Raw genomic sequence first — 24,655 nt, 5'->3', positions numbered from 1 at the left:
AGTGTTTCCTCACAGTGGTGAGGTATCCAGCAGGGACTGCTGCACTGCCGGGAGCATTAAGATAATACTTACACAATTCAACAATAGTTAATCAAATGTCCAATTTGCAACGATGGTCATTTATTCAGTTCCAATGTGATATTGGTGCTATGTGTAACAAAAGCATTGTTGTCATTTTCATCTAAATTTTAATTTGCCAATTAAAGGCAGTAAATCATCCGAATTTCTACTGTAAATAAAAATGTAATAAATGAAATAACACTTTAATTCCTTTAGTTTTAAATATAATTGCTGGTATGAAATATTGTTTTATGCAACTTTCATCTTGGATAGTTAAGTGTTCCTCATTCCTCAACAACAAACCAAAACCCAAAACAAAGCATCAATGCATTTAATCACCATATGTTCTCCCTGTGCTTGGGTGTTCTCCAGTTTCCTCCCACAGTCCAAAGACACGCATCTTAAATAAACTGCTGACTCTAAATTGACCATATGGTGTCTGTCCCTGCACGTGTCCATACATCAGCCCTGAGACAGACTGGTGACCTGTTCAGGGTGTAGCCCACCGTTCAGATCGATGGAGGGTTGGATAAAAAGTCCACTAAAATCTAAATTCTTTTAGATGTGTCTTGCGTCTGCTGTGAAATATATTGCACAGCTTGTGATGCTGCGGGTAAAGGACCTGAGGTCTTGGTGCCAGCTCACATCTCAGATCTCCTTATCAGGCATTCCACATCCAGACACCTCAGATCCTCTGATCGGTTACTCCTCTCTACTCCCAGACTGTGTGTGAGTAGCTGCGTTACCAGCTTTTGAGCCCCCGTAATGATGAAGCTATGGACATAATTTGTTCAAATTTGCAGCTAGTGCACTTATATTTTCGTCTTTTTACATTTTAAAGCCTTAGTTTTGCACGTGGCCCGCACTGTATTTTCTCTCGCTGATGTTTTTAAACACGTTTGCCTCGATGTGATCGGACAGCTCGTCTTGCTCACAGAGGATCTGACCATCAGCTGATGGTGTAAAACGTGTCAGTGGAGAGCAGGTGTTAGTGCTCAGCACTGACTGCCTTCACACTGCCTCCTGCTTTCAGCTCATCTCTGCTGTGTTGTTTTGACCTGGTATCTGTGCTGGAGAGCAGAGCAGTGCATGCCCAAATTAAGGTCTAGACAGACAAACATTCCAGTGGAGCGTTGCTAATGCCTCAGCTGCTGCAGCACAACCAAGCGCTCCAGGGTTCGGTGGTGGAGGTTCGCTGCAACAAATGTTGATTTACAGAGACGTCTTGAACGCAGGCCGTACGTTTGAACCTTTAAACAACTTATGGCTTTGACTTTTCTGCTAAATGTTCTTATTCACCCTCCATCTGTCCTTACTGAACTGTCTGTTGAGGCCTTTTTCAATCTTGGAGAAAAATAGTGAACTCTTGAAGTGTTTGAATCAGATTGGTTTGGGTTCAGGCTGCAGCGTATCCCAGATCAGTTACAGACAACTCAACGTGTCTTTTGTCAATTCTGACAGATCCAGAAGCAGAACTTTAATTTCCAGAAACAACTGGCTCATTAACACAAATAAACGGATGACAGATGTAGGAAGATTACATCTAGAACTGTATCTGACTTGCTCACCTGCACTCTTCTTGCAGTGTGGACATTTACTAGGGGCTGGAGTGTATGTTTGCTCCACTGCAGATGGTCTCTGGTTTGGACAGCTGAGAGACAGTGGAATCAGTGTCAGACTAGCTTTGAAAATCATTAGAGCAGCTTGAAGAGTTGAAGCCGTCCACCGGCTCACTAACATATTCATGTATTCGTGTGCCAACAACTTTGCATCCTGCAGGTTATAGTCGCACACTATAATTCTGCACTGGAGGCAGTTTTACGTTTACACTTCAGGAATTTCAAACATAAGAACTTAAAGAAGAATCATGCAGCTGAAAGTCAGAAAGGTCTGTTGAGAAATCTTTAAAAATGTTTTAACTCGACATCTGGTCTTAATCAAGTGGACACTGATAGAAACAATTTATAGATCCTCTCAAAGAGGGTGTTATTATCAAGCAATTAGTGCAACTTTAAATTCTGTTGTAGTTCCTCAGATCACATTATAAATAAAAACACACCTGAGATGACACACACACAGGCACACACACATAGAAGGAGACTCTGTGTCCTAACAGCATCAACAACAGTGTTGACAGAAAGTCCGGGCCCTGATTGGCTAACACTGACGCAGTGCCCCATCTCACTCATTTACAAGCATCCCTGAGCTCATCAAAGCGGAACCCATTCAACAAGCAGGACGCCGTAAAAGCTTTCTGTGGCTCCTCAAAGCCTCACCATCCACTCCAACATGCATAAATAAAGCTCCCTACCTGTCACAGTGTGTGTGTACTTGTCCTTCTATGCTTGTGTAGTCAATCTTTATTTTGAAGCATTATTATTATTATTAAGATGGTTGGGCAATTTGAGGTTTAAGACTTTTTAGGGCTCAAACAATAATTGTGTGTAGGTCACATTACATTGAAACTGTATATAGGGGGATGCAAACTTAAGTGCAAAGTTAGAATCTGCCTTGAGAAAATAATTTAAAATGACAAAATATTTGTAATAGCTAATTGTCCAATAAATATTATGTTGAGAAAAATGTTGTTTTATTTATTTTTTTGCAAATGGAAAATAAGGGGGTACTAACTATTGCTCATGATTGTAACTATGATATATTCATGTGAGAGAGAGTGTGTGTGTGTGTGTGCATGGGCCTATTCAGCAGTGGACCACTGGACCAAACAGTATCTACTATAATAAAACTGTACTCTTAGGAGAAAATAAGACAAACAAGCAAAAACACTGTCAGCCATTGTTGGTTTGGACACAATCCCCTACTTGTATCTGAGCAGGCTGCTATTGGTGTGTGGACATACAGCTGCCGCTCCTGCAGGACCAGTACGCTATAACGTTTCTACATTGTAAAAAGAAAGTAGTTGTAGTAGTAACAGAGAAAACATCCTATCAGCTCTTCCGAACACGCACAGGTATTTACTGCTGCTGAACACAAAAGTGACGTGTAACTTGTAAAGAATCAAAACACTTGAACGGGCACCGCAAGAAGTTTAGACTTAATGTGAGGCAGCATTCGGAATAAGGTTGTGGACTCACCTGTCTCTGGTTTTCCGTCTCGAGACGCAGCCGAGCCTCGATGCAGCGCCGCGTCTCCAGAAAGGCCTGGCGCTGAGCCCGGTCAGACAGGTAACTGATGAATATCCCAGCAGTGTTCATACACATGAACAACACAGCCTGAGCCGCTACCTGAAACACCCAGACAGAAAGGATCAGAGTTTATTTTGAAATCATGAAGCAAAGACTTTTCTGTATTAGACTCGGCAATTTGTCTCAGGGACACGGGACATCGACACAGCTTCGCCTTCTGTTTGGGGTACGACAATGTAAGTGTTATACACAAGAGTCATTTTATACTTCACACACCTTTATACTGACATAACACATCAGTGGTATGTGACCATGAAGAAAAAAATGAAATTACTGAAGGGAAGTCATGCAAACTGCTAGAGTGCTGTGAAAATTAGTTTTCTTTTAAGTTCCCTTTTTCAAACACACATAATTTGTATGGATTCACATCATATATTTCGGTTTACGGTCAGCAGCAACAGCCATAGTTCAGACAAAAAAAAATGGGTGAATCTATATTAGATTGCTGCCGCATGCTTTTCTTTGGAGTAAAATTACTGCAACTGATTAAAAAAAACATCAAGAACAAATTTTCAATTTTGTTCAAAGTTCAGAAACAGAAGAAACAGGCTAAAATAATGATTTAACTCAAACTAAAAGTTGGTTAAAGAGATGAAATGCTAAAACATCACATGTGACTTTGATGCCACCGATGAGCGTTCCAACACTTTGTCGAGTCACTGAGCCGAGACGTCCAGTGAAACGAGACGAGAACACAGAGACGGGAACATCTGAAACTGGATCAGGCAGGAAAACAGAGCCAAACGGCTAAACAGGTCACGGGTTATCAGTGAAGGTGTGAATACTGAAACGGTTCAGCCTGCAGGACACGGGCACTGTGAACGGTTTCCACATGCATGTGTCTGAACATGTGATACGTATCGGTAGACCAGACTCGCAGCTTATTGTCATAGATATTGCTTGTAAAAATTGTGATTTGTCATAAATAATCCAGGTGCAAGGCGAGGCCACATCTATAGCAACAGGCTCAAAGCAGAACAACCGTGAAATAAATTATTAAAAAACCTTATGTCCACAAAGATCACGTGAACCTACTGAACCAAAATAGCGGGACCTCTGTTTTCTGATTAATGACAAAAGGTAAAAAATTTAATTAAAAATTAAAGCAATCTGGTCAACAATTAATGCTTAAAAAAAGTTTTATTTATTAAAGCAAACATCCGCTGCTGCTGTTGTGTTGATGATGCTGTTTAAGCCACGGTTGTAGTACAGACAAACATAAGTGATTGTACTGGTTTAAGTTAAAGCGGGCTGATAAGTGTGATTCAGTAAGAACCAGTAACTGTAGCATCATCTCAGTTTACAATGTTTGTAATGAATAAAGAAATGAAAAAATTTGCTTTTGTTTCATGTTGCTTTGCTCTCTCTTGTCCTGCGACACCTCTCATCTCATCTGGCAATAAAAACTCTCAATTGAGCTGAGAAACACAATTTATCATATAATCGAATAACTTCTAAATACCAAAATAATGTATCCTCTAATGAACACTAATGAACATCACTCAGTGACCACTATGGGTGTTTTCAGGCAATTACTTTAACTCTTTGTGTTTTGTTTGCATCTTAATATCCATGCATTTGATCTCTTATTAATCCATATACATCAATTCCTTGTACCAGTCATATATATATATTATTATTATTCATTCGTGTTTTTAAATGAACCACCTTTCTCTCTTTAGTTGAGCTCTTCGTCCACTTTCCTTCCTTCTTTTTCCGTCTGCTTAAACACAATGTTCTGCATGTCAACAAACACAGAGATAAGGTGTATCATCCTTTCATAGGGAGACTGTGAGCAAATTAACTAGTCAGAGTGCAGGATTTATTTTTGTGAAGTAATCTAACCGCCATGGGAGATTCCTCCATTTTTTTTATTTTTTTTTATTTCACAAACAGAGATTCCAGGAATCCGTGTTCAACAAAACACATCAGTGACTCAGAGAGGCTGCCTCCCTTATCTCTGATGACTGTAGACTTTCATCAGCTGCCATCATGTAAAGTGAAGAGCACCTCAACCGCATTAGAAAGCAGGGCTGATGAAATGCTCTGCAACATCCTCGTTCCTCCTCAGCTTCGTGAGGGATTTCACTGTCGCCACCCAAACAGCTTCCTCCTGCATGACGGAGCCGCACATGATGCAAGTGTAAAAACAGGATGGCTGAGATTTCAACCAATCTCACTGAGGAAAACCTGAGCTAGTTTCGTTTTCCTGCTTCACACATCCTCACCTCACTAATTAAAGGCTGTTACATTGAAGCGGTTTCGACCATTATTCCTTGTCAGTAAATCCATAGCTAGGAACATGTAACTGCTTTCATGACGACTTTCTTTGGAAAAATAATTATGTGGTGTTGTAACAATGTGCTGTTACACACTGTATATGAAGAACTAGTGTCTATTCTATTTGCACCAGAGTTGCCAAAAAGTAACTCAACTAACTAGAAAAAAACATATGTAAATAATTTGTATATGATAACTATAAACAGTGGACACTATGCAGCGTATACAAGCAGGTATGTGGTGAGCTGATATACTGTGACTATTTTAATACTAGTGTTGTATTAATGATTCAAAAATCTTCCAGGATTTTCAACTGTAACTTTCATTGTCATCTGTCAATTTGAACTTTAAGTTTCAGGTAAACATCAGTCAGTCTGTGTTTTCTATCTTGCTCTCTGGAGCAAAGTAGCAGAGGACTGGACTGGACATTCTGTTTGCTGAAAGTAGACAGGATTGTAAGCAGATGCAGATCTAACTAACTAACCAGCAACTCTACTCATAACACCAGGAGATTCTCTCTGAGCTCGTTTAATTATTCACTTCACAGAGTCATCTGGTCAGACACTCATGAGCTGCGTTTTGTTAGAGCATTTAGCATTTGTTGGGTTGTTTGAACCATGCCCGATTTCTCACCAGTCCTATATGACTCCGTGAGCTTTTTAAACCTCCAGTGAGACAGATGCAGGGTTTTATGTCACAGAAATTGAAATGTGGTGACCCAAGCAACTACTACTGTCTGTACCCTCCGTGTCTATCAAACGGCACAAAGAGCACAAGATCGATTCACTTTTGGCACAAAAACAACATACGCAATGCTTTTGGGCAGACTGACATATTGGTGACATCACAAGACCCTGTTGTATAATCCATAAATGCTGAGGCAAGTTTATTTCCAGAATTTAGAATGCTGATATTGCCCTCTTCTCATGTTTTGGATTTATTGAATTAGCCGTATAGTACTGAACATGTGTTTGCCTTAAAGGGTTGGTGATGAGAAAAATCTAAACAAAGAAACGGAGCCTATATTCAAATACTTTGATCTACGTCACTGCAGTGTTAGCGTTAGCATAAGACACGCTAGAAATCATAGTACTTAAATAACTTTATACCATTTGATCGATTTGGTATTTTTTTTCAATCAATACACAAAGAATTGTGACACTACTGATAAAAAACAGGCAGTTCACTGTCCCAGCAAAGAGAAAAGCTTTAAAACACTCCATCACAGTTTTGGTCCGCAGTACAATTGTTGCAGTAATGGAGCATGAAGAGGGGGTTTTCTGATTCCTGGTGCCCTTAACAGTACAATGCTGTGTGGAGAGCAAACTGGTATTTTTAAGGGGCTTTCCCAGACAGTCAGTGTTAATGGAAAGGAGAACCACGGGTCAGAGCTGTTTATTGGGATGAAACAGACATTTGGAAAGCTTTTACTACCTGAATAATTTACTACAATGGCAATGTGTCTCTTTTTTGGGGGTAAATTTACAGAATCTGACTGGAACAGTTCACTGACTACGCTGAATATTTGATCCTGTAACACTATGAGCCTTTGTGTATCGTTTTGGTACAAGCCATTCAGATACTATTCTAATGAACCCGATGTCAAGTGTTTGAGGAGCAAAGCAATTGAGGGTCAGCAGGGCATCACAGAATCAAGATAAGACCTGAACAATGAGTTGTGTAGCATATTCAGAGAGGCAGGGTTGGACTTTTGTTTTTGCAGAGCTCAAATCTGCATGACAGAGGGTTGGAGGAGAGGGGGTCATTGAAGCTGGCTGCCATTGATTGATAACGCCCAGATTTTTGGCAAACGTTTTGGAGACAGTCGCTGAAGATGCTAAATTGATGCTAATGTTGTGCTCTATGGAGAATCTGCCTGGGAAGACCATAACACTAAGATAGACTTAATAAAACATATCTCTTTTCTTATCCAAGTTGAGACGTTAGAGAGATAGGCAGGAGTGTGTGATTAGAAAGTGGATTCATGAAAAGCAGTGTGTCATTAGCATAGCATTGATAGAAAATCCATGTATACAATATTGCCATAAGTATTCGCTCACCCATCCAAATAAATGAATTCAGGTGCACAAAGCAAGGTCCATGAAGACATGGATGAGTGAGTTATGTGTGAAAGAACTTGACTGGCCCGCACAGAGTCCTGACCTCAACCCGATAGAAACCTTTGGGATGAATTAGAGCGAAGACTACGAGCACTGTGTATTATGTATTTCATAAACACACTCCTAAACCTCGTGGAAAGCCTTCCCAGAAGAGCTGAAGCGGTTATAGCTGCAAAGGGTGGGCCGACGTCTTATTAAACCCTATGGATTAAGAATGTGATGTGGGTCTAATTTTATTCATAAAGAAAGTCATGACGTCATTGCTGCTAAGAGCCACTTCCTTTCTAACGTTCGTGTTGCCTGTTTTAAGTTGCGTGTTTGTGAACTATACCATGGAAATCGCCTCTTCTGGTTTAATGCCTTCTTTTTCAGAGGGGCAACACTATTGACTACTGAACGTAGTAAGGCTGCAGAATTGTCAACAAGATAACCAACTTCTGCAGGAGTAACATTAAGGTGGCTACTTTCCATTGTATGAACATATGGTGAAGCAAATGATGACTTTTTTTTCAAATGATGACTTTTTCACTTAATCATCTGCTATAATGGAATTTTCCCCCAACTGTTGTATAGTGCGTTATTGTAAATTCAAATGTTATTAAAAATGGTCAGACAGAAGAGAGTTGTGAGGTAATATTGTTAAATTATCCGCTTCAATTCCATATGTAAGGACAAGGTCTAACGTGTGACTAAAACAGTGAGTGGGTTTATTTACATTTTGGGAAAAACCAATTGAATCTAATAATGAATTAAACGCAGTGCTCAGGCAGTTACTGTCAACATCTACATGAATGTTAAAGTCACCCACTATAATGACTTTATCAGTACTAAGCACTAAATCAGATAGAAAATCAGAAAATTCAATCAAAAACTCTGAATAAGGGACTGGAGGACGGTACACGATAACAAATAATAGTGGTTTTTCAGTTTTCCAATTTGAGTGTGAAAGGCTAAGAGTAAGGCTCTCAAATGAGGTATAACTATGTTTAGGTCTGGGTTTTATTGGTAAGCTTGAGTGGAAGATTGCTGCTACTCCTCCACCTCAGCCTGTGCTTCTGGGAACATGATAATTAATATGACTTGGGGGGGTTGACTCATTTAAACTGACATGTTCTTCCTGCTGCAACCAAGTTTCAGTTAGAGAAAATAAATCGAATTGATTATCATTTATTAAGTCATTTACTAACACAGATTTAGAAGAGAGAGATCTGATATTTAATAATACACATTTAATAGTTTTGGGGTTTTGTTCTGTAAGAGTAGTAGTATTAACTTTTATTAGGTTATTATGATTAACTCCTCTTGTTGTCTTTTTTTGGTTTATGTGATTTAGTTGGTCGGGGAACAGACACAGTCTCTATAGGTATGTGGGAGTTGTGGGGGGGTGACGGTTGTAAGGACACTGCAGAGAGGTGTGTAGGACTGGATCTCTGCATCCTAGGCTCAACTCTGGATTGTCATACTTTTGGTTGTCTAATAAAAGCAGCCATATTTCTGGATAAGAAAGCTGCACCATCTAAAGTAGGATGGATTTCATCTCTCCTAATCAGCCCAGGTTTTCCCCAAAACTGTTTCCAATTGTCTGTGTAGCCCACATCGCTTGCTGGACACCACCTAGACAGCCAGCGGTTGAATGATGACATGCGGCCGTACATATTGTCACTGGTCAGATTTGGCAGGGGTACAGAGAAAACTACTCTTGAGCATACTTCATATTTTTATGGTTAAATTATTATAGGCCAGGCTTTATTAACCATTTTAACTTTATCTGACACAACAATTTCTGCTGCAGGAAACCCTACACTTCACAATAAGGAAAAGATCTCCTGGAGAGCAGTACACATTCAAAACCGAATGTGTAGGAGTATCAGAGGATTTTCCTTTAAACGGCACACACACACACACAGACACACACACACACTCTTTCTCACAGTCCCCACCCTGAGGCTTTTCACTGTATCTTGCAGAGCTTGGTGCATACAGTGTCTTACTGTGTGTTACTGTGTGTTACTGTGTGTTATTGTGAACCTCTCCCAGGACGCCATCAGCATTGATTCAATTTCTTAGTCGCCCCCTGAAGGCTTCTGCCCCTCCCACAGAGACGAAAATTAAAACCCCATGAGTTGCAGCAGCTGTGGCAGATGTGGTGACGTCCATGTTGTTTTGGAAAAGAGCAGCGCCGGCTCACCACAAAGGGCATCAGCATGGAGACCGCCAGTGCACTCATTAAAGGCAAATGCCAGTGATGTGGATGTTTTTAACAAGCCCTCATTAAGAGTAGTGGGCCAGGAAGAGGCACAAACAGCTACATGGAAAATAATCAGCCAAGGTTAATAATAGTAATAATTCATCATCATGTTTTCAATTTGAATCAAGGGTGAATCATGGCATACAATGGGAGATGGAAAATAAACACGTACTGTACATTTTTAGCTAGTCGGGCCTTTAGATTTAACAATGCATAAATATATAGAACAAATACCTCAGTACCCATATGATTTCACATTAGCAATGTCCCGATACAACAGTCCAAGTACAAATACTTGCATTTCAGTACTCACTGATACCAAGTATCAGTGAGTACTGAAATGCAAGTAGTAAACTGTGTTGCTTCTAGTATGAGTTGCTGGACAGTAAAATCCTCTTTAATCCATTGCAGTTAAGCAAACCCTGCGGGAAATGAAAATCTTGTTCATTCTTCTGCCACAACAAATATGGTGACGACTGGTGTGTAAAAAAAAAAGGGGGGGCCGCTTTTACTGAAAAGAGCAAAAAGTAAAGGAAAAGAGACAAACCAAGCACAGATTTAGGTTGAGGTCCTGGATGGAGCAGCATGGACAAGATGGTCTGTAGAGTCTACACAGGAATATGAAGGTAAAATAACAACAGACTTCTTTTCCACCTGCAGAGCATAATGTGGTACTGGGAGCAGTATTTGAAAATGTCTTTCGGCATCAGGACATCCCGACTTCACAAGCAACCCCAAAAAAGGTTCAGAGAGAAAAGATCCTTCCAAGAAGAAGAAGATAAAGAGAAGGCAACCCTACAAATATGTAAAGCCAAACAATGTGAACAATCATATCATGTTCAGCAATTGCTAAGTAAAACTGCAACAGGGCCCAGTGTCGCAACTTCACTGAACAGAAGCTAAACGTGCTTGGCAACAAATGCATTTGTGTATTATCTTGTCTTTTAAATGACAACTTAAAGTAAGTCTACTGCAACCAGGATCCTTATAAACTATAAAAATTATCTCTCAGGTTTACTGTACATATTTACAATGTTTTTTATGCAGGAGAGCTGTAATGTCATAAATAACGAAGGTCTAGACTCTGAAAGAAACAAGACCGTCCTCCTGTAAAAGTGGGCTCCTGGCCACCAAAAACGACCAAGTGACACATATCACAATGTAGCTACATCTAGCAGCTGTAGTGATCAGTAACATTTGGAGGAAACTCACTCTGTTTTGACAAGTAAACAAAATCTAAATTATTCAATTGCTAGATTTTTTAGATTGTCAAAACAAAGTCAGTTTCCTCCAAATGTTACTGATTTCAACGATGACAAGTGCAAATGTTAGCTGTGGGCCTGTAATGGCACATTGTTGTGTTTCCGGCATGGATGACCTCAACCTCCACACCTTTATTTGTAGCCTCCCCATTACAGATACCAGACTCACTTCTTACTCTATTGGCACAGACTGCCGGCACTGGTTGTAAATGCTGGCGCGTGTCGAGTCCAAGGCCAACAGTGCCATCCTGAAAGAAAATAAACCTGTGAATCAGGGCCGGCTGACTGCCAATTTACCAAGAATGATGTGTCCTGATCTTCAAACTTGAACTCCGGGGAGGTAATGTTTCGAGGGTACAGGGCAAGCAAATGAGGTGAAGACAAGTGTGGGAACTCGTCAGCTCATCACATCAGCTGGATTGTGTCACCCTTTAACACCACATAATGACTCAGAGACGGTTGGCAGGCAGCCAGATCTGCCACGAAATGAAGCACAGCCACGCGCACAGCATCAATATTTCAAAGATATCAGTTACTCTCCTGCACAATGACTGGACTAATTATGTTACATTCGTGGAGGAGTCTTCGCAGAACTACACGGGCGCTCCAGAGGAAGGGGTTTGCAGCAACAATGCCGGTCTTAAAAGCCGCGGGGGCCACCTGAGTTTAACCTGCTTTTAGTATCTGATGACAGCTGTATGAAAACGTGAGGAGAGCAGCTGGCTGAGCTCAGCAGAGCTAAAGCCCCTCACTGCCAACGCTGGTCTCTGAAGAAAACACTTCGCTGCCAAATGAAGGAATTTATTCTGTGGCTTGGAGGTAGAGAGGAGGACAGCGAATGATTAACTTGGCTTCACATGCTAAAATATCTGCTGACTAAATGGAGATTCCAAAGCAAACATAGGCCACAGAAGATTGTACATTTTAAATGCCATGCAGTGCTCACACTGGAACCATGCGCGCAGTGTTGCACACGATTATTTGGGCACTAGAAGGCACCAATCCCTGCTGGAAACGTCAATAGATTATGTCACAATAATATTTGTCGTGTCAAAAGAAATTTACGCAGACTGTTGTGTACACGGTGGATCTGGATGCTGGAATAAACTCACTCCCGTAAATGTGAAAAGTTGGGCACAACTACACACTTGTTGCCATAGTTTCTGACACACAAATTTACCAGGGCTCAATCTGCCTCAGTTGCTTGGCAAATTAGCTGGGTAACTAGTTAACTTTTACTGTATTGCTGATGACTACTGTTAACCTAGTGTTAGTGTTTTGCTAACTATTATCCTGTTAATGTAATAATGTAAGGACCAGCACCAAGGGTCAAGGCCTTACCTGGCGGTGTGGGGTTCGAACCCGCACGGTCACACAACTGAATGACAGGTAAAATTACCGTTAACTACAAACAATTAAACTGTACAGTATCCCATCTAATCTTTATCTAAATGATGTTGTAGATGATAATAACACTGCCAGTTGTCATCCTGTATTCCAACTCTCCCAGTGACGTAAAGTCTGCTCCAATCGCTGCTCAAAGTGTCCTAGTTCAGATTAGTCTTTCCTGTTTGAAAATCTAAAAGCTGTATTTCTATTCTAAACCACATGGATCCGCACTCTGAATCTGTATCCCATTAAATGACCTAGTATATGTGATTTGTTACCATAATAACGCCTGTGCTTCAGCTGACACAATTGTCACAGTGTAGAAGCTGTGACAGCTTGACATTGTTAGTACTGAGTATGAGTGAAAGCAGAGAACAGGAACATGTGTAACAGCCCATCTGGGGTTCAGATCAATCAAGACATATTCAATCACTGACATCACAACTCTTCTGTACTGTTGGTTAAATGCTAATGTCAAATACTTGATTATAAAGTTCTCAGTTTTAAACAGTACATTTTTTTTAAGTTAGTGCATAAAGGTCTTATATTTTGTTATGGTTGATATTGAAAAGCAAACAAAAGGTAATGCAGGTAACCCATTCTAACCCCTGTTGCGGGGACAGGTAGACAGACGGCATAGATCACAAGATGGCTCCCGAGATCTCCAAGAGTTAACATGGTGTGACGTAACGTCCCAATACTGGACCAAACCTTTCCAATTTCTCATTTCAGCATTACAAATACAGCTGTTTAGCCTTTGACAAAGTAAATTCTGCCTGTAGCAGCTTCTTGGTGTCTGGCCGCGTAAACAGTACAATTTTAAATTGCTCCTTCACAATAAGAGCCACATATTAATATCGAACTTTAGTGTGAAGGAGCACCAGCACGAAATGAGCGGTTACCAGTAGCATTTTTATGTCAAACTACATGGAACTGGGAGCTTCAGAGGATAAGTGGTTCGACTGCCCCCCTGGCTACATGTCAAAGTGTCCTTGTGCCAGACACTGCCAACCTCAAGATGCTCCCGTAAAGTGCACTGTAAACTGCTTTACATAAAAAGAAATTAGACCCTGGGACACGAATAATATCCAATGGACATTGGGCCACCTTGGTTTCCATACCATGTTGCAGTATAATATACGAGTCTGTGTAACAAGGTAAACCTTCCTCTAGTCCCTTGAAAACATTTCATGCTTTAAATCCATTCAGTGATAGGCTTATAGGAATCCATGCCACTCAGTACCAAAGTTTCCACACGGCCAACTTTTATCACCAGAAACTATAAATTAGGTAAAATGTTCTCTTAAAGAACCGATGTTGTGTGCTATAGAGCCAAAGTTCTTGCCAAATCTCACACAATGGATTACAAAATGTGAAAATACAGCAAAATGATGGCTGTGGCTCCACGCTGATGTATTCAGTGTGTCTTCGATCACTGGTGTTAAAACAATATGCATTTACTTATTCACACTTACAAGTTTAGCAGGAGAGAGACTTACAGTGCTGTGTATCTGTATGGGTCATGCAGTGTACTGAGATTAAATCATATTCACTTTTCCGAGCAGCTCTTCTTGGCACTTCCAGTATCACAGCCTGGCTGCTTTCTCAGGCTGCATGTGCAAATTGGACTAACAACTAAGATGACAGTTTAACGTCTGCAGCAGGATGTGTGTGTTGCAGCAGCACAGTTCAAACAGGCAGCAATGAAAACTGAAAAGTGTAGCAATATGTTCTGAGTGTGTTACCAGAAGAACACAATGCAAAGTCATGGATTGACTTTTCACATCGTGTGGGTCACTGCAGCTGATGTATTATCTGTTTATGGCCATTCTGCATAATAACTACTCATTTTGTTACTCACTGTATACTATTTTGCTGATAATAATTCTGTTCTCCTACATTAAATTTAAAAGTCCGTATACAGTGCAGTGCTTACATTTCCAGAGCTGTGCTTTTATAGGAGCCACCAACACAGCGATTTCTGACCTCTGACAAACCCTCTCTACATCCAGCAGAGGAGCCAACATTCGTGTGCTTCCCCCTGTTGTGGCCTTTGGCGAGGCTTCTCCTGAGCATGTGATCTTGACATTTCCCCACAGCTCAGCCTGCAGCTCAGCAGCATGCTCGTCTCTTTAATGTCACTTTATGGATGTAACATCTTGTTTTTTTCCCTCTCCGAAACCAGGACAAGAAGCAGAAAGCATCCAGATGCATGCAGCCGACTCAGACACATAGTATTGCTCTGTTCCATCTCAATAGATCCGGGTTTATCAACAACTGTCCGCAGCTTATATATGGATATGGCTCATGTAATCCTTACTCAACCCTGTCTGCACACTGCACATGGCATTACACTATATGTGAGCTCAGAAATAGTGAGCATCTGTTTAGTTCTTTTCACTGGATGGGGTTTTTATGTATTAAATAATCTATTTATGATTTTATTATATTCCACCACGCTAAATGCTGACATGATAAAGGAAAGGTGTGAAAGTGCAGTTTAACCAAAGAACAGCTAGAACATCCAAACATGTTTTCGTTCCTATAATGCTAAATATGTCATTCAGCATGGCTGCATGTATGATTTTTTTATTGAATGAAAATGGACTTTGTTAAGATTAAAAAAAACATTTGTGGTCTGGATTAAAACAAACCCCCTTGACTTGATAAGCAGCCAGGATGTGAACTGGTGAACTCTGGTGTCAACATGGCACATTTTGTAATGCATATGCACAATCCATTTTCTAATAAATAATAAAGATGGATGCTTTAGTTATCAAATGTGATCAGTTTGTAAAAAATACCTGACTAACTACTACTTCCTAACCAACCTAGAAATACATTTTGTAGGGACAGTAACCACAACTGGATTTCTTGCAACATTAATATTAATACGCAAAATATGCATTTGATATCCATTCATCCATTGTCTGTAATTGGGCTAGACGCAGGGTCCACCCTGAACACGTCACCAGTCTATGTCAGGCAGACAGACTTTTACACATTTACACTTTGGGGAAATTTGGAGTTACCAGTTAACGTAACATGCATGTTTTTGGACATGTAAACTCTACACAGAAAGGCTGCAGTTGGCTGAGGATTCAAACTGGTGACTTTCTAGCTGTGAGGCTAGAAGGTCTGCTTGCATGTGTTATTTCCAGAAAACCTAACGACAAAGTTGTAGTGTCAAAGTCAGACTTGTGAAGTGATCACTGTGTATGTTTAATGCCCTTTACCACTTTTGATTCCATGGACAATAATAAATTATTACATTCTAAACACACGTTGACCTGGAACATCATCCATTCATAAATACAGAGAAACCAGTGCTGCACTTTAGACATGTTGCCCCTGGATCTTATGCCAACATGCACCCAAAGGTTCTTTTTCCTGCTAAATATTGAAGCTATAACCACTGGACTAAACAATGTCCTGCTGTGATTTTAACAGCTTTAGAAAATAAATAAAACAAATTGCTAAACTACAACGTGTTGTAATTTGAGCTCTAAGAATGTAGAAGAGTCCAGCAAACACTTATTTTTATAACTAAACAAAAAAGGAAATAATCATATTTTAAACCTAAAATCAAAGAAATCTTATTCAAATACTAAAATAATTTGATTAAATTGAATTGAATGTCAATTAATTTTCTATTCACTGACTAAATGTTACAGTTCTAATAAAAATAAGCCTTTTATAAACCCCAATACAATTTAACAGCACTGCAAATGAAATGAAAGGAATGTTATTTAGTTGTAGACTAGTTATGGTAAATTAAAAAACTGACATATAATGTCTAACTAACCTGACGTGTAAGTAACAGTGGATCTTTGAAAAACTCACACGTAACAAATAAATTACAATTAGAACTTTTTAAAATGCAATAAGGAACCATATAGAATGTCCCTTAACAAGAAAATGCCAGTTTAAATGAAACATTTTTTTCAGGGTGGGCAGTTGTGTTTATTCTTGAAAGGCAACCTGAGGGTTATTCCCTAATGTGTCAGCGCAACAGATCCCTGAGGACAGGTAGCAGCTTTAGCACAACAGCCTGAGGAAGAGAAGAAATGGTTTGTGATACTGTAGCCATTGAAGACGGCTCCTCTCAGGAGACACTCAACATACACAGTAGAAAACAAGCAGCTACAAGCCGGAGGAGCACGAGCTCTACAGTCCACTTTGTGCTGACACGGCGCTAGAATAGGGGACGCAAATCCAATGTCTGCAGAGGTTGTTAGCCTCGTTCAGCTCATCGCTTTGGCTTGTCAGCACATTTACTGTCTGGCCCAGGAGGAAGTGTTTTCATTATTCCAGCTGTGATTGTAAACTAGCTGCTTAGCAGCTAAAACATAGTTAGATGTTAGCGGGTGAGGGCTGTGGAGCACTTAGCAGCTAGTTGGTGGAGAGCGATTCAGAGCTAAAAGGACACAAACACACAGACACACTCACAATTCCACTTGTTCTGCATCTGCTGGCTGTGTAAATCTAAAGCCTTCAGCCATCAGAAACATCGTGCCCAATTTATGCTTCCAGCAAAATGATAATCTCATTTTTCGTTCTTGCTGACGCGTTTTAAAATACAATACTGGAAATTACAATTTATATATACACCACTAACAGTACCAGAAATCATCTAAAAGCCCAATAGGAAGGTTTTTTTAGCTAACCTAAGAAATGAAATACACTAAACAAATTAACAGCCTTCATTACACCAATACAAACTCCGATATGTTTAGAGATAGTATTATATCAATATCAAGCGGAAAAATATACTCACAACAAAATGTCAATTTAGCCCTATTGTCAGACTAATGTAGCATCACCCTGCTGGAAAATTATTATTTTATTTAGACAGCTCCTACCAGAGCCCCACATAAAACTCCTGTTGATTAAACAGCCAGGAAGAAAAATATATTTGGATGTCTATAATTAACAGTGTCCCCTAAAATGTATTTTCATTTAACAATATTAAACTCGTCACAGTCTTAAAAAAAAAGGTCCATTAGTCTCTTAGCCTTAGAGGTTACTAAGCATTTGGCTGTGTCGACGCCACTGCTTGTATTGACTCAAACGCTTCCCAAAAGGTAATGGATTTCCCACTGCCAGAATCTTATCACACATGACCGATATTTGTTGTTGTGTAATAGCAGAGTGTCGACCTGCACACAGCCCAGAGGCAAATTCACGGTGAGCCCCGCAATCCAACTGTTCAGACTGTGCTGATAACGCACTACTTCTACAATAAAGAGAAGCTAATGTTTTAATGAACCTCAACAAATGACTGCTTGCAACAGAAATGTATTTGCAAACATCTTCTTGAAAGCCATATAAAAACAATGGAGTTGAAAAAAGCATTTACAGTAAGTGACATGTCAGCATTATTGTATATTACATGAAATGTAGAAATGTAAATGATTTAGTTTGCAATTCAATAGGTCACAGACGGATGACAAATTGAAGGAAAAGCCTGAATTAATGAGTGGAGCAACCAAACAATTGCAGATGCTTCCCCACAGGTGCTCTGCGTGGCACAATTGAACAATTAACATCCAATCATGCTCTGTGACAAAAGACAATGCTGTGCGAGTGACTTTGAGAGAGGGTCAATTTTCGGGACACAGACAGCAGGCACTTCAGTCAGTGGTCAGCTGACCAGTGTTTCAGGTGAGGTGACGTCTGCTTTTAGATCCAGGGGAACAACAATAGTAAACGGGGTTGGAAGAGGTGGCAGACTGTATTTGGCTGCATCCATCTTCCCATCAACTCTGAGCAGCTTCCCTGTCCCTGCTGAAGAAAATCATGGTGTGTTCAGGGTGATGTGTTAGGTTTTAGCCACAGATAACGTTTTGTATTTGGGCCAAAAAGATCAATTTTGGTCTCATCCGGCCAGAGCACCTTTTTCCACATTTGCTGTGTCCCCCACATGGCTTGTCCCCACAAGGCTTCCCCACATGGCTTGTCCCCACAAGGCTTCCCCACATGGCTTGTCCCTCTTATGGCTTTCTTGCAACAATGGCTTCTTCTTGCCTCTCTAATATTATAGAGTAATACTAACAGTTGTCCTGTGGACAGATTCACCACCTGAGCTGCGAATCTCTGCAGCTCCTCCAGCGTTACCATGGGCCTCTTGGCTAATTCTCTGATTAATGTTGTGTTTTGTTTTTGATGCAATTTATCTTGTAACTTAACCCTTAAGTTTCTTTTTCTTAACCCTAATGCAATTTTTCCGTGCATCTATATTCCTTTGGCATCAAATGGTGACACTCCTGGAGCGTCGAATGCTAATGCCAGACATGTGGCATCAATATGATACGTGAAGCCTTAGGAAGTGTCAGTATCTGATGTTGTGGGATGAGAATGTGTTGGGTCTACAGAGTGTGAAAAAGTGGTGTGGTCAGGTGGGTCATCCTTCACCATATTCAAAGACACCTCAATTCATTTGTTACCAAGTTGTACAGGTACTGGAGCCAAAAATTTTAGCTTTGCTCGACAAACAAGAAAATGTATTCACAGATGTTGGTCTTCATCATGCATTTAAATGTCTATAAAAAGAAAGTCCACAAACATAAATAATAGTCTAGCCCTCATGTATAGAGTCAAAAAGGAACAATCTGACAGGGGAAATGCTTGACAACTCGTAACCAGAATGTTTTGACTAGATTTCCCCCTTGTCTGCTGAATACAGTGGCTGTTTGTTCATTTTTCTGGGTACCTGATGTTTTTCCACATTTCATACAGATAACAGTAATCCAACAGTAATCTCATTAAACGCTGACCCTAGAGGAGCGCGACGAGCCCTGCTGGCCACCGCCCGGCGTTACGAACAGATTACCATTGGGAGGTAATCCTTTCTGAAATCATCCTCGATGTGAAGAATAAGCTGAAAATCACCCTCACTCTGAGCTTAAAACCTCCTGCAATATGTTCTCAAACTCAGACGGGACACATTTTGCATATCAGACCCACTTTGTGCAATGATTACACAGGAAAGTCAAATTTATGTTTATTATGTGTTTTGTTTAGGTTATGGCAAGAGCAGGTCCCCAAAAATAATAAAAATGTCATGACGCTCGAAAAAAAATCATGCTTTTGTCTGCAAAAGGTTATTTCCACCCTTCATTTTTCTCTTCAACATCCTTTTGATCCTAGATTTGCTTCAAATATAACATAAATTGGAGCCAAATGTGTTCATTATTAAAAAGTCTTTAGGGCATATCAAAGGCACTCTGAGTACACAAGATAATAAAAGCCTTTATAAGAGGTTTGGCATCAATAAATTGTAACAAAATGTGGTGAAAGCACTTGATACTGTAAGATTCTTAGTAATGTATGTATATGTCTTGTATTGTATACAGCAGTCGAAAGAACTCAAAGACAGATTGAAAGCTAGTTTAAACATTCCGTGATCTGGGTTAACTGATTAAATACGCACTTGTTTAGGGTTTATGTGAGTCTTAAATGCATAAATTCAAAAGTAGCTGTTAGACGGAGCCCTGGTGTATCAGGGCTTTGGTTTGGGTTGAGGCCCGTTCAGAAATCCCTTCATGACTGTATATTAAAGGGTTAGTGAATCTTCCTGGGACAGTGCAGATGGATGGATACTGAAGTGAGGCTAAGATGCTGAACATGTGCCAATAATTTCACGATCCCAGTTAAAATTGATCCACAATCACACAATTTACTCAATTGTTTGTTTGACCTTAAGAGGCCCCGTGGGGGAAGTTATAGGTTCAGACCTGTCACCACACTGATCATTAAGAAAGAGCTGATTAGTGTGAGATAATCAATACCCCTCACCCATTAGGTGCCAACAAAACCTCGAGCTACACTGGAGGGGACACTGAGAAGCTAATAAGGGGAATAACAATACAGACGAGGAGGAAGGTGAATAAAGATGAAGCAGACAATCAATACGGCTGTTTTTTTTGTCTTAAGTATTTGCTCATTATGAGGATTAGACATCCTAACTTCAGTTCTGGCAGCTCCTCTTTGGCTTCCAGAGAGTTTAGACTTAAGATCACGTTAATTAGATTTTAAGACTCCAATCTATAGCAGGATTCGGCCAAAGCTGATGCAACATCCGAAAATGATGTTCATATACTACTAAATTTGAGGGAACATTTTTTTTCCAGTTCAAAAAGTGCAATAATCCTTTCCTGCACAGGAGTTACAGGGGGAAATAAGGTGGGTGGACAAAAACTACAACGAGAAACTGAGATTTGCTACAAAACTACTGTAAAAAAAACCCACATATTACACAGAATAATGTGACATTCAGGATCAACATTTTGCAGACTTGTCAGATGGTAGGCACAAGTTCTAAAGTACTAAAACTAAAGTACATGAGAGATTGGGTTGTACTAACAAGTAAATAATTATAATAAAAGTTTTTTTGTTTTCTTTTAATGGCTTTGCAAAAGTGTTGACATTAGGTGAACAACTTCCTGTCTTTTTTCTCTTGTTTACTCAGTACATGACCCAGGGGTATTTTTTTAGCGTTCTCACACAGATCAGCTCCTGGTTTGATTTATGCACAAAAGTTCACATCAGAGCAGTTACCCATCGTATATTATCAGCAGCAGTTAAATGGTCAGTAATAAGGTTCTGTCAGCAGTTCAGTGAAAGAGATACAAAGAGAGGCTTTTATTGAGATTAATGTCGGGCTGCTCGACCCATAATATCAGAGAAGGAGGAGAGGAAAAAGTGTTGAGTCAGCATTTGGCAAAAACAAACGTTTGGACATCAGTCACCACTTCCTAATCACAACTGGAATAAATCTGTATACATATCAGGAAATTTAGATTTCAAGACCTGTTGGTGTTGGTACAAAGCAGTAAAGAAATGAGGAAGGTGAAAAATGCCTTCCATATTCCCTGGAGCGAACGGGCTGTGCTGTAAAACTGCACACGTTGTGATTTATCAGGTCAGGACACCGTTCTGGCACTAAAACCCAACACAAAACGCTTTAACAACCCAGAGCAGACAGCAGAGAAGGGAGGGAATGTCTTTTTATTGTTTTAAAGCCCAGACTCATGGGCTGTGCCTCTCCCAGACAGAATGCACCATTTGGTCTCAACGTGCATGAGGCTGGAGGAATAAACCCAATGACAAATGACCAAGACCAGAATCTGCTCAGTGAAGTTTAGAATGGAATGAGCTAGATAGACACTGATTTCATTCACCCACAGCGTTTTATTTCTTTATTTATATTATTTGTTTCTCTGTAACATTAACTCTTAGACTATAAAACTGTCCAAATGTTTTTACACAATTCGTTTTATAATTTCTGTAATTCAGTTTAAACTTATGTTGATTTAGTTTCAGGATGAGAGCAAGGGCTTTTATTGTGAAATGTCTGCAGATAGTGTTTGATTAATGAATGACATTCGATTTATTAGCTCTTAAAACACACTGATGAGAAATTGGAAATGTTTTATCACTGAGTAAATTGCAGTACTGTGACTTAAGCATGTTTCCCTATGAATAATATGAAACGCTTTTAAATAAACACTGAAAGCGATGGAGTGAATTTTCAGTTTCTATTAATTAAAAACAGATCCGAAGACTTCAAAATGTCTTGTGAATATATTAATAAAAGCTCGAAAAAATCTGTGTAAACCAGTCACAAAGGTCTGGTTCTCTCTAAAGTTAACAGACATAATAGCTTAAATTTTTCTAGATACAATAAATGTTTAGTGAAGTCGAGTATGACACGCCAAACAAATCATTGCTATATTTGATGAAGGTTTTTACAATATTTCAAAATTTTAATAAATCACACTCTTCTCCATGTTGGCTCCTAACTTAACAATCAGAAGCAGCTTTAAAAAACAACAACAACATGTCTGGATGGTGAAGTTGTTACAACGTTCACTTATTTGTAAATTGGACAAAAAAAACATGTTTATCTTCTGCCCTGATTTGAGGTTCATACTTGCCAGAACAGTGAGAACGAATGACGGTAAAAGCTTTGCCGTCTGAAGTAATTTTTTGAAATGCCAGGAAGGTCACAGAGCTAAATAAATAAATAAAATAAAAAAGTCACAGGAAACTCAGCCATTAAAAGCTCAAAAAGCTGCGGCTCGTGGCCCTGATCCTTCATTAAACATTAAAAGCGGCTGAGTGCAGTGTCTGGTAACAGCAAGATTGCCTGAGATCAACCGCATGAAACCAGTGAGCTGGAGGAGGAGGAGGGGGGTGAAAGATAGAAGGGGGGAGGGGTGTTGAAGAAGAGATAAAGGATTGAGAGACTGATTCACCCCTTTGTGCCTCGCTGGCCCATCTCCCCTCAACCGTAAAAAATGATTTTTCATTGAGCTGAATCAGTCTGAAGATGCTCAGGAAAGAAAAAGCTGCAGGAAGATGCAGCAAAGCAAGATATCGCCGGAATGACAACCGCACCTTAGAGGTGACCCTGACTTCAGGTAACCGATGCTATGCAAGAACCAACATGGCTGCTTGTCATTGTCATAGTGTTTTGGTTTTTAGGAAGCACAAATTCTGCCTAGTAACAAGTGGGAACAGGCTGCAGGGATCAGCGATTCCCCATATCCTAATTTTCCGCACCACATCCAAAACACCTTTTGTCCACAACAGACACTCGTTTACAGGAATCAAACATTTGTGTACTATTGTATAAAAAACTATAAAACAGCTTATTAATCATTAAGAGACTTTGGAGCTTAACTTTAATTCGAGACTTTTAAGCATTTACAGGTTTTTGAGCACTGTGCATCGGGGGCCGGATTAAAAACACTTGCCAATGAGCAGATCCTATCAGAACTGTTTGGTAACCATGGTAACCAGAGTTCCCGTTACTGATAAGCGCTTTTCTAACATTCATGTTCTAACCTCACCACCACACAGCTTTACGTTGGTTAATCTGTAGCCTGTCGCTGCTCTTTCATTGCTTTATTCTCCTATGTCTTGTTGCTTGATGATGAAGTGTTCTTTGGTAGGTTCCGGCAACCCTGGGCCACAATCCTGCAGTTAGCCGAGCAACTAAACAAAAAAAAGGCGAGCTTTCCAGAGGCTGTACCGATGTGGGCCAACTGACAAATGAGCTTCATTTTTACACAAGAACATTTTCAAGGCGAAGTGACCAACAGAGCACAGATAATCCAGCTCGCTATGTTATTTAATTTTTTAAAAAGTGAAGGTTTCCTTTTGTTATAGAACAATTATAACATCTTATCCTATAATCTTCCCATCTTAACTTGACTTAAGCTAAGAGGTTTCAATATTTTACCTATAGTTTTTTTAATACATTTATTAGCTGGATGTGCACAAAATAATATGTGAATAAGGGATTTTTTTCTTTTACTCTTTCTGTAATTTTAAAATAACTTTATGCAACATTTGATCATGATGTGAAGGCTCCGGATTATGTGATAATGTAAGCGATCGATTTTCATTACAGACCTCTTGTCCAATTTAGTTGAAAAGCAGGAGAGCTGGGAAATCAAAGCTCTGAAAACTCGGAAAAAGCCTGTTAGTTCTTAGCCTTACAGCCTGTGCAATATCCTTGCTTAAAGTTTGGTTAATAACATCTCAAGGGTTAAGATGAGCGAAAGAGGTTGGTTGCAACAAAGACCTACATTCAGTAACATCAGTTATTTGACTAATTTGTGGTTATTTTTCTAGTCATGGCTCAGCTGATCAGATTAGACCTGATTTAAACCAGCCAGGTGTTAAGTTGTTTTTAGTGGAGTAAAAAGCTTCCATGAGCCACCACTGCCACACACACACACACACACACACAAAGACACACAAACACACCCTAACATATAATTAGTGGATAAAACCTCTGATTTATTCCCAGGTGCAGCTGGCAGAAAAAGTCCCCCAAACCAAATGCTGTTGCTGCTGCTGTTTAGGTGTTTTGTGTTTTTGTAGAAATTCTAGAAAATGGTTCGTTTAAATCAGCAGGGTCGTGATCAGCCAGAGGCGCTGTTTTTAAAAACAGAATCAGTCACAGATAAACCCAATCAGCGCTGCGTTGCATAACCCCTGAAATCTAACACGTAAATGAAAGCCGAAAGATGAAGTAGACGTTGTTAAAATTGGTAGTGAGTCTGGCTGCGGAGCAAA

General features: G+C 39.8%; 1 protein-coding gene across 2 annotated transcripts in view; it reads right to left on the bottom strand.

Moving 5' to 3' along the window:
• The window catches only part of adcy8 (adenylate cyclase 8 (brain)), a 75,245-nt gene that overhangs the window by 43,349 nt on the left and 7,241 nt on the right, over nucleotides 1–24,655 (bottom strand). For both annotated transcript variants that reach the window (XM_067475014.1, XM_067475015.1), the window contains exon 2: nucleotides 3,156–3,305. In XM_067475014.1, coding sequence (XP_067331115.1) covers nucleotides 3,156–3,305 — 150 coding nt within the window. The remainder of the gene's footprint in view (nucleotides 1–3,155; nucleotides 3,306–24,655) is intronic.

Source organism: Channa argus, chromosome 14 (assembly GCF_033026475.1).
Source record: "Channa argus isolate prfri chromosome 14, Channa argus male v1.0, whole genome shotgun sequence".
NCBI lineage: Eukaryota > Metazoa > Chordata > Actinopteri > Anabantiformes > Channidae > Channa > Channa argus.
Note: the sequence above shows the minus strand (reverse complement) of the source record. Positions and strands in the feature narration are given on the sequence as shown.